The 15,982-nt window shown below is 37.6% G+C and overlaps 1 protein-coding gene across 5 annotated transcripts in view; it reads left to right on the forward strand.

Moving 5' to 3' along the window:
• The first annotated feature begins 398 nt into the window (after positions 1-398).
• Positions 399-15,982, forward strand: part of LOC129480896 (shieldin complex subunit 2) — a 146,513-nt gene continuing 130,929 nt past the window's right edge. Inside the window, exons 1-2 of one of the 5 annotated variants that reach the window (XM_063638104.1) lie at positions 410-505; positions 675-753. In XM_063638104.1, coding sequence (XP_063494174.1) covers positions 500-505; positions 675-753 — 85 coding nt within the window. In that variant the 5' untranslated portion in view covers positions 410-499. Of the gene's footprint in view, positions 754-15,982 lie in introns of all 5 variants that reach the window. The other 4 variants (XM_063638096.1, XM_063638085.1, XM_063638105.1 and 1 more) reach the window with 4 other exon arrangements.

Raw genomic sequence — 15,982 nt, forward strand, 5'->3', positions numbered from 1 at the left:
CAAAGATGCGGAGGGCTTTGTATAAGAGGGTATATTTAATGAGAGAGAGAGAATGATAAAAGAAGCTTAAGAGATTATTTTGTCTTGTCAATGATATTGTTATTGAATGTAAGCTGCTAAACTTCTTAGTACTGATGAAGTAAAACAGTAAAAACAACCACTCAAAACAGAACAGAGAATCATCAGACAGGCTGACGAACACAGTACAATAAAGCAGCCAGTACCGATGATCAGTGGACATCAATTTGTCTTTTGAGCTGTAGCACCTGCTACTAATTGGTGCAAAGCGCTCACCAGTCAGTGTGTGGTTTAGCGCACTCAGCTGTCTCCTGTATGTGCTGAGAGAAGCAAGATAGCTAATTGCTGTTGCTTCAGTGCCACTGAATCAACGTGCTGAGCTAATAGCGACAGATAGAGGGCAGACAGAGTCCTGCTAGCAGCTTAGAGTTAGTCGCTTGTGATAACTAAGGCAGGTAGCATACGTCTCAGAACGTGGAGAATGATGGTATGCTTTCTGAGTTAACATACTGAAGTGTTCTGCTTTTTAAAAAATTTTCCTAGTGACATTTTCTTGATGATATGAGAGTGGATATCAATGCCTCACAGAAACAAGAGGTGGAACGTGTGAATGAGTCGTCTTGGAACTGGATTATGAGCATTGGTTCTTTTTAAAGGTATGTGCAAGAGGCAGCCTTGGCAAGAAAACTTGCTGCATAATCTTACATGGACTAAAGATGAAACTTCAAATCGCAAGTAAGTTCTTCCCCAGCCCTTCTCTTATTTTTTTTCAAATTTAAGGCAGCAGTGAACCACAGAGAAAGTTAAGACGTTCTTTCAGTACAATGATCTCTGTCACGATGCTACTTTCTGTCATGCTTGTTGAAAGAATAGAGTAGTAATGATGTGCAAGTGATTATTTGCTGGAAGGGTGAACACAACTGCCTGTCCTTCGATTCTTCCTGATTACTGTCTGGTATTATAATTTTGTTTAGATGACAATGTAATCTTTACAAAGACACAAGCTTTTGAATAACAACTCTGGTTTGTTATTTAAAAGAATTTTTCATCCTCAGCCACTTTTTTTATTCCCTTCTCCCTGACAAAATATAGAAAAATGGCATCAGAATTGACATGTTTTGTTTTTGTATGTGCAAATATTGATGATTTGTTTTATGAGTGGTTGTTGCTGGAGGTTATAGTTGGCAGTTGAGTTAAAGTAGCTAATTCTGCAACACAATGAACAGTATTTTTAATTTTGTGAGTATACTGATATTTTTACTGCAGATGTTTTAGTTTATTAGAATATCTACTTCTTTTTGTAAGTATCTGGGAACATTAACCATTTAGAATTTGAATCTGGGTCGACTTTATCCTTCTAATACGGAATTAATGCTAGATAGTATTAACAGGTTTCCCACTTTGTGCTGTGGCCTTTACTTTAAAAAATATACTTTGGTAGCTGTAGAGTAAGTGGGCCCTGAATAACAAGTTTCAGGTTCAGTCTGTTGGTACTCTGTGTCTCTAGTACGCACAGATGGCCATCAATTTGGTGGACTTGTAACACGTATGCAGAAAGCCATTGTTAACTAGAGTATAATATAATGGCCTCCTGTAAGGTTAACTCCAAGTCATACTCATTTGCTTTCACAAAAGAGCCAATTGTCAAATCTAGTAACCAAATACTTAAGTTATTATGTTGCTTAACATTAGAGAAACAAAAAATCTGTAACAGTGGCATATTTTGAGCACAAAATGCTTTCTGTGGTTTGCACAGCAGGTATTAAGCTTTTTTTGTATATACTCATGTGAACTTGTTTTTTTCACGGAAAATTGGCTTTACTATTAGTTTCTTTAGTTTGCTTAAGCTGTGGCCAAGTGTAAGTGAGTGCATGTATCTGTACATACGTGTTTTCAAGTTTCAGCAACTTGATCCCCTTGACTGTGGACTCATTCTCCCATGAAATAAAAGTGCTAATGGGTGCCAAATTCCACTGAGTGGTGACTTCCTAACCCCTCAGCTGTTGCAATTATGTGCTGAACAGGGAATGTGAATCCCTACAACTTTGCCACAAAAATTACCCCTAAACATAATCATTAAAGAACCTGAACAGGTTAGAGTTTGTGCTACCTAAGTGTCAGCAACTTCTCTGGAAAATTATGGCATGAAGTTTTGAATATTATTCATAAAAAGATTTAAATAAAACATTTCATTTTCTAGGAAATTTTTAAAAATATAGTATACCCACTAATAATATTTGATAAGTATCTGAACTATAGTTTTTAAAAAACACTAATAATTATGCTTTAAAAAATACCTCAGTGAAAGATAAATATCCATTACAACTTTGTTCTTAATTTGTTCACATTTAAATTTTGCATAGTATGTGTTGTATCTTTTTATCATACAACTTTCACAGCAGATAAGCAGACATAAATTGTTTTTTCTGCCACTTGCAAAAATTCTCCAGTATTTGGTTCACAGCTTATGTTTGAAATTAAAGGCAAAAGGTAATTATTATTTTTTATCGAAGGAAATCACTATTATTATTTGATCACAAAACGTATGTCAAGCAAATACATGTTGAGGAATTAATGATTCCTTTGTGTTATCACTTTATCAAGAGGACTTTTACTCCCTAGACAAATTATGAGCCTTTTCAATAATAGTAAAATGTAAAACCAAAAATTATAAAGTAATTCCCTAAATGTGACCACTTTATTGGGTAGATGAGTGTACTCCCCCTTTCTTTAAATGTGCAGATACAATTTCAGACTATAAGAATTTTTTTGCTACTTAAATGGTGTAAAACAATAGCTTTTCATAAACCAGCTGTTATATCAACTTTTTCCTAACACAGAAGCCCCCCGTATACATTTACATTTTATTGTAGCCCTAATGCTGGGAGAAATACATGGTTTTAAGTTTCACTCAGGATCTCAACCCATGGAAAAGTTAGCAGAAATAATAATCTAAACAAAGAGACCACACTACTTCATAAAATGATCATGTTTATTATCTAAAAGTTTAATTTTACTTCGGACTCTATTTTAAGAGTGGGTTTTAGTCATAGTCATTTTGTTTGTATTTTTCCATTTTTTAAAATAGTTCTTAGTATCGGGATCACTTGTGAACTAGAACCATTTTGTCATTCTGTGTATCTGTGGTTTTCACATGCAAAATAAGACTATACAATTATAATATTGAAAAGATAGTTTTACTTGTCAGGGATGGCATCCAAAAGCTATTTTTGTTACTCTCAACTAAAACTTTGTTTGAAGTTTGATATATTTTCTTTTGTAGTGGGATTTTGTTGTTGTTGTTAACGCCATAGTATGACAGAATGTGGATTCAAAACTAACAATGACCTGTGGGCTTCATTTATTAGTTTCAGACTCAAGTATCACTCAATTGCATCCAAGGATATTGGAAGGAAGTCTGGCTGCTCATTAGTGCTCATAGTAAATTTTGAGTAAGGAAAAAAAAGCTAATGTGAGTAATTTATGGCCAGATTATGTTCTCTTGATAGAGTCGCTATACAAATTCCAGCCGTGTAAGGCACTCAGAAACTGTAACATTTATTTAAATTGAATACTGGAACCACTTAGGTTGAGATGGTAACAAGAACCGAGAATACACACAGAAATTCCAAATGCACATATTAATTCGTTGCATGTATGGATGGCAGGGGCGGGGTAGGAGGTAATTTTGAATGTGAGCGTGAGTAGCTTGACCTTAAAGTACAATTTCCAACTGTGATGTATAAACTGAAGTAAGAGACTTGGAAAAATATGCAGATGAATGTGACTTAGTCTCAGCCTAAAAGTCAGTCACATTGAGTAAGAGGGACCACCCCCTATCCTCGCCCTGCCCCCACACACACGTGCACTATTTATTAACATAAGGAGCATAAAAACATCATATTCTGGCCCAAGGACAACAATTATTTTCCTTGAGAACCTCAGCACACCCCCTAAACATTTGTTCCTCAGTGTCCACATTTAAAATACACAACTTATAAATGAAACCAGGAAAATGAATAAGGAACCTGTAAATTGCTAAATAATTTAAAATACAATTAATTTTTTAATCTTGTACCAATTACTTCCTAAGATGATCACGTGTGTGTGTGTGTCAACAATAACAGCAACAAAATAATTTCCACCTAAAGAGTAAAAGTTTCTGAGCACTGTAATGGACAAATTTCTTTTTATATCATAAGTTGTTTAAAGGTTGCACTCACCCTTGAATATCAGATCATGGCGATTGAGGCTATAAATGTAAGAGGCAAAAGCAGTCATTATTTCAAGAAACTAAAGAAAATGAAGCATCTCTTTCCTTCAAGTTGGTAAATGGAAAAGTTCAAAGCTTGTTTATTGTGCTCCTTGATGGATAAGAAATTGATAGGAGTGTAACTTTCTGTATGGCTTTTGAGTGTAAGCGTTCTCAGGCCATGGCAGATGTGTAGTTCCTATTAGTTGTTTTTTTGTTTTGTTTTGTTTTTGGTTTTTTGTTTTTTGTTTTTTTTTGAGATGGAGTCTCACTCTGTGGCCCAGGCTGGAGTGCAGTGGTGCGATCTCAGCTCACTGCAAGCTCCACCTCCTGGGTTCACACCATTCTCCTGCTTCAGCCTCCCAAGTAGCTGGGACTACAGGCGCCCACCACCATGCTCGGCTAATTTTTTGTATTTTTAGTAGAGATGGGGTTTCACCATGTTAGCCAGGATGGTCTCTATCTCCTGATCTCGTGATCCGCCATCCTCGGCCTCCCAAAGTGCTGTGATTACAGGCGTGAGCCACTGCACCCAGCCTAGTTCCTATTATTTTGAAAAGTCATTCATTCTCATGCCTAGTGAAAGAGCGAGTTTCAGATAGAATTAAGCAGTGTTTCCTGACCTCCCAGCAGTGTGTGCGATGAAGTCATCATTCAAAAGGAAGCCCAGCTAATGAATGCTCTCCTTGTTGTTTTCATGGAGGTGTCAGAATGAGCTTTTTCTGATTCTGCATCACTGAATCCTTATGGAAATGCAAATTGTTTATCCAAGAACAGTGACTTTTCTTTTTGCTTTATCATTTAAGGGACTTACTTCTTTAACTTTGCAGCACACCACTGGAATCCAGAGAAGGGTCATTAAAATTGGATGAGAGGTTTTTATTACTTTAGAACCACACATCTCTGTCTGAGAGACAGAGACAGACACAGATAAGTCACAGAGAGATATTCACAGAGATAGAAACTCAAAGAGAGATACAGGGATAGTCACACAAAGAAAACGAGAGACTCACAAGGAAAAAATATAATGAAAGTTAGAGACAGTCAAAGATAAGACAAAGAAAGGGAACAGAAAGAGAAACTGCGATATGCAGTTAGGAAAGAACAGAAAGAGAGAGAAGTGGAAATAGGTTCAGAGAGAGAGAAAGGTAGAAGCAGAGAGACAGACAGGCAGGGAAAACACAGGGTCAAGAAAGACAGAAATAGACAGATTGCCAGGAAGACAAATAATAAGCAAAATGAAACAAAAAAACGTAAAGAGATAGGGAAAGGGATATAGTGATAGAAAGTCTGAGAGATTGAGACAGAAAGGGAGACTGAGATAGGCATACATACAGATAATAGGAAGGTTGATATATAGATATATAGATACCTAGATGATAGATAGAGAAATAGATAGATAGATAGATAGATAGATAGATAGATAGATAGATAGATAATGTAAAAAGACGGTGGAGAGAGCCTGTGATTTAAGCACGGAGAATGTGTATGTAAGAGAGAGGCTGTGAGGTTGGTCTTCTAGTTTCAATAACTGTTGCTATAGAGAATTGATGGTAAAGAAAAGAATACAGAACCAGATGGAACTGAGCTTTAATTCTATTTCACTCCCTTACCAGCAAGGATCAAGTTGTTTAATTTCTCTGAGCTTTGGTTTCTGTCTGTAAAGGGTGATAAAAGGATGTAATTCACATATATAAAGCACCCAAGCACAGGACATCAAACCAAGGTGTATTTCAGTAAATGGAGATTGACACTAATCATCATCATCATCCTCGACATCAACACAATATTTTTTTTTTTTTAAGACGAGTCTCGCTCTGTCGCCCAGGCTGGAGTGTAGTGGCGTGATCTCGGCTCACTGCAAGCTCTGCTTCCCTGGTTCACCCCATTCTCCTGCCTCAGCCTCCCAAGTAGCTGGGACTACAGGTGCCCGCCACCACACCCGGCCAATTTTTTGTATTTTTCTTAAGTGTGTTAAAATGTCCTTGAAGCTGCTTTATTGTGTTTTGGGGTATATGATAGGCAAAATTTCATAGACTTGAACCCATCAATAAAGATAGTGAATATGAAACTGGCAATTTGTCTGTTTTTTAAGTAAATCATAACACATACAATATACTTTGAAATTAGGAATAGTATTCAATTTTATTCAACATATGTGTTTTTAGCACCAACTATATACTGGTCATTGTAGTAACCAGTTTTTGCTCTCAAGAAACTGACAATTTTATAGAAAAGACAAAATTGCAAATAGAAACTATAGCACTCTGTAATAAATGAGTGTAAGCAAACAATACTAACATACATTTTTTTTAAATTTTCATCAGCACAGAATTTAATATAGAGTTAACAGCATTAATGATGAGAAACTAAAAGTAGCACTATTGTTCGCCTACATGGGACATTTCTCAAAGTCTTTGTATAGACAGTAAATTTCTTACTTCCCCTTTTGGTACTAATGTCTGTGGTGCCTGGCTTGGCATTCAGAGCACATCCACCAATGTGTGAAAAGTTGTCTTGGTTGTCTGTTCTATAAAGAAGATAAATTACTTATCAAAAGTATTTATCTAGAGAGAAGGCTCTGTTTTTACACTTTGAAGCCCTTTTAAATAAATTCGCCAGATTTAAATTTCATATTTCTTTGGAAGAGGTTTTCATTTTGTATTCCCAGTAGTAATTTTTAGCATTTAATAATTGATGTTGACCTTTCATTAGATAGAAAGTGGATGCCAGTCATTCAGTTGAAATACTGACTCTATTTATTTCAGTTATTGAGTATATATTTATCAGACTCAGTTTTGCTTCTTGAAACACGAACAATCTTTTGATATCACTGTGATCAGAATTGAGCTTTTGTATCATTGCTGCAAATTGGGACCCTTAAATGAGCACAGTTGCAATTTGGCTGCACCTGCACGAATCCTAAATAAAAGCTCAATTCCAGGAAAATGTTTGAAATTACTATATTACATAATTATTTTTAAAAATATTTATCTTGATTTTACCCTTATTTTATGTTGGTACCATAAAAACAGAATAAGTATTATTTGTCTAGGCTTGCCAAGTGCTTTCTACTCTGTTACTGTTATAAATGTTTATTAATTAGAAGAAAATAATTTCAATTTCATATTCTTCAGGGATCCTATGTCACTACTTGGGGCTGTAAGTATCTATCTTAACACTGTATGTTTATTTAATAGTCTGTCTTCCAAACTAGGATGTAAGGTCCTTGAGGGCAGGAATCAAAATTTATTTCAGTTTGTATTCCCATGTCTAACTCTAAGCCTACTACTTACTAGTCTGCCAGGAAACATTTGTTGAATAATTGAATAGGTGAATACATAAATGGTTATTCTGTATTCTTCAGGATTGACAAAATGTGCCAGATTTTCAGAAATTTAGTTTTATATTACTCTAGAAAAAATTCTTAATATCTCCAAGACTTAGTTTGGCCATTTAAAGGCTATGAGAATTAAATGATTGATGTATATACATGCTCAGCCAGGCTTCTGCCCCCACATATATTAGGTATTACTATTATTAAGCAATAATAATTTTCATTTCTAGAGGTTGGCCACATCGTTTTCAAGGCATCCTGTTTCTTTCTAATGAAGTGAGAACCACTTATTTTAAACTATAAAATGACACCAAAACTTTTTGAAGTATCAGAGAAACTGGAAAAACTCTGAAAATCAGAGAGAGCATTGTTGTTGAATGTAAATTAAGAATTATAAAATACATGTTTTGCAAAACTGAAGTACTCCAGAGGGAGGAAAAACATATTCCAGGAACTTTTCCCACTACTGAATTAAAGCTAAGAGGATCTCTTTTTTCTACCCTGCTTTTGTGACAGCATTGATGTTATGTAGTTCACATGAGATATGAATAGTGAAGGACTGATCATTTTGGAAATTAAAAATGGCTAACCTTTTATTTCCTTTCACCAGAGACGTCTCATTCCCAAATTTGACAAAACAAAACTGCAGGTGTAATGTTTATTTGCATAATTTTGTTCTTTTGGAAACTGCATTTATGAGGAAATTTTGGAACTATTCAAAGATTAAATGAAAACCAAATCCTTTTATATACACACAGAAAAAAACATGAAAATGAAAGTGATCTAATCAGAAGTATTACAAAAAATAGATAAGAAGAATCAACAGTTATATGATCTCTCTCATAATGGTAAATTCTCTCTTTAAGTAGGCATGTTGCTATTGATGTATACTGAATGAATGTGTTTTACTTTTCCAACATAGCAAATCTGACACTGAACTTGAAATCAGTTAGACTGGTAAGGGGTTTCTGGCTGGATTCCACATAATGCTCTTGGTTCATATATATATATATATATATAATATATATAAAATATATATATTATATATAATATATATGTTGTTATCACTAGTTGATATTCGATTTCCATGTAATTGTAGGCTTTTGAGTGAATTTCTTAGTCTTGATTTCCAATTTGATTGCACTATGAGCTGAGAGACATAAATCAACATTTAATTCTAAACATCTTAAATTGTTTGTGATGTTCATAGTCCTGATAAATAAACACAAAGGATGGATCATTGAACTCAGTAACTTCAAAAGGAAAAATGATCAAGAGTGCCAACACCATCAAACACTGCTGTTAAAAACACAGGCTCGGGCAGCAGTTCGCGAATTGCATGGATACTTCCACATTTGCACTCAGATTTGAGTTAATTTGAATAAGATACTTAGTATCCACTTCTGTTGTTTTCATTATCCAAAGTGTTAACACATTAGATGAGACACAGGGCGGTGTGTGTGGGAGGAGATGTTCCTCACATCAGTGAGGCTATTGATAGAAAAAATATATGTATGTTGTGTTATCCAGATGTTCATCCCATCTGTTTTGAAACAGTTATTCACAGAGCTACTGGTCAATAGAATTTCAAAGAACTAGCGAGGTAAACTAAAAAGGAAATGTGGTCAGTTATCTGCTTTGGTAATTTGTAAAGTATATTCTGGGAAAACAGTTTGAGGTATTGTTTCCTTGATATATTGCATGTTAGTTTTTACCACTTTAAAATTATGATTAAGGTTGTCAATATTTTATAAGCAAGTACTCATTAAAATCCCTGAAAGTGTGTATAGAAAAACTTCAATGAATTGTTTTGAGCATTTTCTTAGTAAATGTGTAAGTTATGCCCTGTGAGCCAAGTATCTGTTTATATTGCTAACCGCTGAGATCAGTATGAACTGACTACTCTTACTTGTCCTATACATGGGATTAGGTCATGAAATAAAGGGTGCAGGAAACGAGAAGGCACTAATTCACTCCTGTAACTTAAGACTTTTGCTCAAGGCGTAGTAGTGAAAGGATCAATCTGGGTTGCGGCTGTATAGAGGCACCTGTCACCTCGACAAATTCAGCCCCCAAATGTCAGTGTAGGATAGATGATAAAGCCTAAGTGTAAATCCATTCCCTGAAGAAAACTTTAGGATTTCTCAAAAAGGTACGGGATTTTATGTCCTGATAGTGTGCATTATTGATTGAAAATGTCTGTACACCTTAGAAAGGATGTTGTCAATTTATTTATTCATAACAATTTTAAAAACACACTGTCGAGAGACAAATAATGCCCTAATTCTGCTCCCAGGCATGGCCTTGATATTTTCTAAATTAAGATGAACGAATCATAAATGCCTAAGGAATTGAACTGCATACATGCAGTTTGTTTCTATACCGAGGGAGAAAACAGAACTATGAAAAGGAAGTATTGAAATGGAAATTTATTTAGGATTTATATATTTTAGTACTGAATTTTATTAACATATCATTTTTAGGAAACTTATTTAAATGCATTAAATTGTTCATTTTTATTTTGAAAATTGTGTTCTGCTTTATTCCTAAGGGTTCACAGCAAATTTAGGAAATACTCACATTTTGCAACCTGAACAACGGAAAATTTAGGGTGTTTGCCTGATAGTGTTGCCAGTGGAATTGAACACTTCTAAAAATAATTTTCTTTAAATATCATGTCACATTCTTTATTATAAAGAAAATGATGATAGTACTTTTCAAATTCCTACTTGAAATCTAATTGATTATTTTAAGTGATTTTATTTCATCTGTATGAAAGGGTGCCTCCCATCTTCCTCCCCCTTTAGCTGAGCTTCTGTGTCTTCCCTCCATCCACTCTCAGTGCCTTCCCTCTGAAGATCCATTAGGAGTGTACCAGTCAAATCAGTCCCTCAGTGGCAGCTGTTGCACCTGGCTGCATCTAGTTGGCCATCTTAACATGTATATTTCCATAACTGATTTTTGTGTGTTGACTTTGTACCCTGCAATTTTGTTGAATTAAAATCAGCTCTACTAGGTTTGTTTAGATTCTGGCTTTTGAGATAGGGCTGGAGTACAGTGGTGCAATCTTTGGCTCACTATAACCTCCACCTCCTGGCTCAAGTGATCTTCCCACTTCAGCCTTCTGAGTAGCTGGGACTACAGGCGTAAGCCACCACACCTTGCTAGTTTTTGTACTTTTTGTAGAGATGGGGTTTTGCCATGTTGCCCAGGCTGGTCTCGAACTCTTGGGCTCAAGCAACCTGCCTGCATTAACATCCTAAAGTGTTGGGATTACAGGTGTGAGCCACCATGCCTGGCTAGTAGGTTTATGTATGTGTATATGTGTATGTATTCTGTGGAATTTTCTAAATATAGAATCATGTCATCTGACAATAGAGTTTCACTTCTTCCTTTCCAATTTGGATGCTTTTATATCTTTTTCTTGTCCAATTTTCTTGGCTAGGACTTCCAGTGCAACGTTGACTAGTAGTGGTGACAGTGAAAATCCTTGTTCTGTTCCCATACTTAAGGGGAATGCTTTCCATTTTTCACCAATGACTATGTTAGCTATGGATTTTTTCATAAATGCTCTTTGTTATTTTTGAGAAGTTCCTTCTATTCCTAGCTGAATGTTTTTATTATGAAAGGGTGTTGAATTTTGTCAACTACTTTCTCTGCATCTATTGAGATGATAATATGTTTTCTCCCTTTGTTTCACTAATGTGGTGCATTACATTGATTGATCTCTTATGTTGAACTCCTCTTGCATTCCTGGGATAAGTCCCACCTGGTCATGGTGTATACCACTTTTAGTCAGCTGCTGGCTTTAGTTTGCTAGTATTTCATTCAGTATTTTTGTGTCTATATTCATAAAGGATATCGGTGTGTAGTTTTTTTTTTTTTTTTTTGAGATGGAGTTTAGCTCTTGTTGGCTAGGCTGGAATACAATGGTATCAGGGGAACCAGTCCCCAATATTTCAATGTAGGTTCTTTTCTATTTTCCCTAAGTCTTGGCCGGTCTGATAAAGGGAAAGAGTACAAAAGACAGAAATTTTAAAGCTGGGTGTCCAGGGGAGACATCACATGTTGGCAGGTTCTGTGATGCCCCCTGAGCCACAAAACAATCAAGTTTTTATTATGAATTTCAAAAGGGGAGGGGTGTACGAATAGGGTGTGGGTCACAGAGATCACATGCTTCAAGGGCAATAAAATATCACAAGGCAAATGGGGGCAGAGCGAGATCACAGGACCAGGGTGAAATTAGAATTGCTGATGAAGTTTCATGTCTCACTGGGCATGCATTGTCATTGATAACATCTTATCAGGAGACAGGGTTTGAGAGCAGACAACCTGTCTGACTAAAATTTACTAGGCAGGAATTTCCTAATCCTAATAAGCCTGGGGGTACTACAGGAGACCGGGGCTTATATCATCCCTTATCTTCAACCATATAAGACAGACACTCCCAAAGTGGCCATTTTAGAGACCTACCCCTGGGAATGCATTCTCTTTCTAAGGGCTGTTCCTTGCTGAGAAAAAGAATTCAGCGATATTTCTCCTATTCGCTTTTGTAAGAAGAGAAATACGACTCTGTTCTGTCTGGCCCCATAGGCAGTCAGGCCCAATGGTTATCTCCCTTGTTCCCTGAAAATCGCAGCCATCCTATTCCTTTTGGATGCCCAAATTTCATATTGTTCAAACACACATGCTCTACAAACAATGTGTGCAGATAACACAATCATCACAGGATCATGAGGCAACATACATCCTCAGTTTATGAAGATGATGAGATTAAGAGATTAAAGTAAAGACAGGCATAGGAAATTATGAGTATTGATTGGGGAAGTGATGTCCATGAAATCTTCACAATTTATGTTCAGAGACTGCAGTAAAGACAGGCATAAGAAATTATAAAAGTATTAACTTGGGGAACTAATAAATGTCCATGAAATCTTCACGATTTATGTTCTTCTGCCATGGCTTCAGCCAGTCCCTCCGTTTGGGGTCCCTGACTTCCTGCAACACAATGGTGCGATCTTGGCTTACTGCAAACTCTGCCTCCCAGGTTCAAGTGATTCTCCTGCCTCAGCCTCCCGAGTAGCTGGGATTACAGGTGGCTGCCACCACGCCTGGCTAATTTTTGTATTTTAGTAGAGACAGGGTTTCACCATGTTGGCCAGGATGGTCTTGATCTCCTGACCTAGTAATCCACCCACCTTGGCCTCCCAAAGTGCTGGGATCACAGGTGTGAGCTACCACGCCCAGCCTCTTTCTTTCTTTCCATAGAGATGGGGACTTGCTATGTTCCCCAGGTTGGTCTCAAACTCCTGGACTCTCACATAGTTCAATCTAATGCTTACTTTTCAATTCTTCCTATTTCTCTGAAGCTTAAAATAATTAAAATACATAATAATCCTTCACTGTTAAAACATGTGTGAAAAATACCAAATTTATTTATTTTAAATTTGTTAGTAGTCACTAGGATTCTTACTCCAGTTTTAGAATATAATGAAAAGAGAAGGTAAAAAACACACATGTCACGCACTTACTGTCAAGCTAATTACAAAGACTACCCAGTAAATGAAATCAGCCTAACCAGCTCTGTCTGAAGGAAAGAGCAGGGAGCATATGTGAAGTACAACTGTGGGGTCACCGCACTCACCGATATCCTGTCTTGGAACTCTGCCGTGGGTACAATGGGAATAGTTCCACCCTGCTTTCCAGAGTTTTTTTTTTTTTTTTTCGAGACGGAGTCTGGCTCTGTCACCCAGGCTAGAGTGCAGTGGCGTGATCTCGGCTCACTGCAAGCTCTACCTCCCAGGTTCATGCCATTCTCCTGCCTCAGCCTCCTGAGTAGCTAGGACTACAGGCACCCACCACCACATCCGGCTAATTTTTTTTGTATTTTTAGTAGAGACGGGGTTTCACCGTGTTAGCCAGGATAGTCTCGATCTCCTGACCTTGTGTTCTGCCCGCCTCGGCCTCCCAAAGTGCTGGGATTACAGGCATGAGCCACCACGCCCGGCCCCAGCTCCACTTTTGCATTCTATTTTTTTTCTTCCTGAGAGTAATATGGGGAGACTTTAGCATTCTTTATAACACAAGTTTACTCATGATAAACTCCCTTGACTTTTCTGGGAATGTCTTAATGTTCCTTCGTTTTTAGAGGTTGTTTTTTGCCAGAGATAGGATTCTTGGTTGACTTTTTGCTGTCAGTACTTTTAATATATCATCTATCGGTGGGAGAAAGGGGAAGAAGTGTCCTACTGCCTTCTGTACTCTGTGATTTCTGATAAGCAATTGTTAATCTTACTGAAGATCCCTTGTACAGGATGAATCACTTATCTCTTGCTGCTTTTCTGTCTTTAACTTTCTACAATTTGATTATAATATGTCTCAGTATGGATCTCTTTGAGTTTATCCTGCTTTGAATTTGTTGAGCATCTTGAATGTGTAGATTCACAACTCCCATCAAATGTGGGATATTTTTAGTCACTATTTTTTGAGACCGAGTCTCGCTCTGTTGCTCAGGCTGGAGTGCAGTGGCGTGATCTCGGCTCACTGCAAGCTCCACCTCCTGGGTTCACGCCATTCTCCTGCTTCAGCCTCCCCAGTAGCTGGGACTACAGGCGCCCACCACCGTGCCCACCTGCTAATTTTTTGTATTTTTGGTAGAGACGGGGGGGTTTCATCATGTTGGCCAGGATGGTCTCGGTCTCCTGACCTCTTGATCCGCCCGCCTCGGCCTCCCAAAGTGCTGGGATTACAGGCGTGAGCCACTGTGCCTGGCCTGGTCACTATTTCTTAAAAAAATCTTTCTAGGCCAGGCACAGTGGCTCACACCTGTAATCCCAGCACTTTGGGAGGCCAATGTGGGCAGATTGCTTGAGCCTGGGAGTTCAAGACTGGCCTGGGCAACATGCGAGACCTTGTCTCTCCAAAAATACACAAATTAGCTGTGCTTGGTGGTGGTATGGGCCTATAGTCCCAGCTACTTGGGAGGCTGAAGGGGGAGGATTGCTTGAGCCTAGGAGGTAGAGGCTGCACTTAGCCATGAGCTGTGAGATCACACCACTGCACTCCAGCCTGGACGACAGAGCGAGACCATCTGAAAAAAAAAAAAAAAAAAAAGATAGGGATATATCTGCATGACTATGGATTAGGCAATGGTTTCTTACATACAACCTAAAGCACACCAACCAGAGGAAAAATAAATTATGCTTTCTCAAGATTAAAAAGGAGACTATCAAGAAAGTACAAAGACAACTAACAGATTGAGAGGAAATATTTGCAAATTATATGCATGATAAAGGTCAATTATCTAGAATATGTATTTCAAAAATTCATTTACAGATAGGGTCTTGCTATGTTGCCTAGGCTACTGTTGAACTTCTGGGCTCAGGTGATCCTCCTGCCTCAGCCTTCTGAGTAGCTGGGACCATAGGCTTGTACCACCACAACCGGCTGTGGAATATGTAAAGAACCCTTACCACTCAATAATGTGGACAAAACCCAATTTAAAAATGAGCAAAGGCTTTAAATAGAATAAAAATGAAATATTTAAGACTGCTGAAAGTGGTTGCCTTGGGGCAGTGGAAAATGGTGAGGCAGGTGGTGTCTGGATTGGAGGGGACAAGCTATTGTGAACAATAAACCTTGTGTCACTATTTGGCTGTCTGGATTGGATGGGACAAGCTATTATGAACAATAAACCTTGTATCACTATTTGGCTCTCTGGATCACGGTTCACAACAAGGGATGAATTTGCTCCACAGGGGACATTTGGCAATCTGAATATATTAGTCGTTGTTATAACTGAGGGGTCTTCCTGACATCCAATGTATAGAGGCCAGGGATATTACTAAACATCCTAATAAGGCAGAGAGAATTACATAGCCTAAACTGTCAATAGTGCTGAGGTGAGAAACTGTCTGAAGTATGTTTGAAGCTGGATGTGTGGCTCATGCCTATAATACCAATACTTTGGGAGGCTGAAGTAGGTGGATCACCCGAGGTCAGGAGTTCGAGACCAGCCTGGCCAACATGGTGAAACCCTGTGTCTACTAATAATACAAAAATTTGCTGGGCATGGTGGCGCATGCCTGTAATCCCAGCTACTCTGGAGGCTGAAGCAGGAGAATTGCTTGAACCTGGAAGGCAGAGGTTGCAGTAAGCCAAGATCGCATCACTGCACTCCAGCCTGGGTGATAGAGCGAGATTTCGTCTCAAAATAAATAAATAAATGAAGTATGTTTGATAAAAATACAAACACAAGTCAATAAAAGTTATGTTAAAAATATTTAAAAATCGTAAAAACAATATTTTGTACAATATCCACAGATGTAGTTTTCTTCATGTGCCATGCTTTGACTACCTTAACAAACAGCAGGGCT

Source organism: Symphalangus syndactylus, chromosome 4, assembly GCF_028878055.3.
Source record: "Symphalangus syndactylus isolate Jambi chromosome 4, NHGRI_mSymSyn1-v2.1_pri, whole genome shotgun sequence".
NCBI classification, from domain to species: Eukaryota; Metazoa; Chordata; class Mammalia; order Primates; family Hylobatidae; genus Symphalangus; species Symphalangus syndactylus.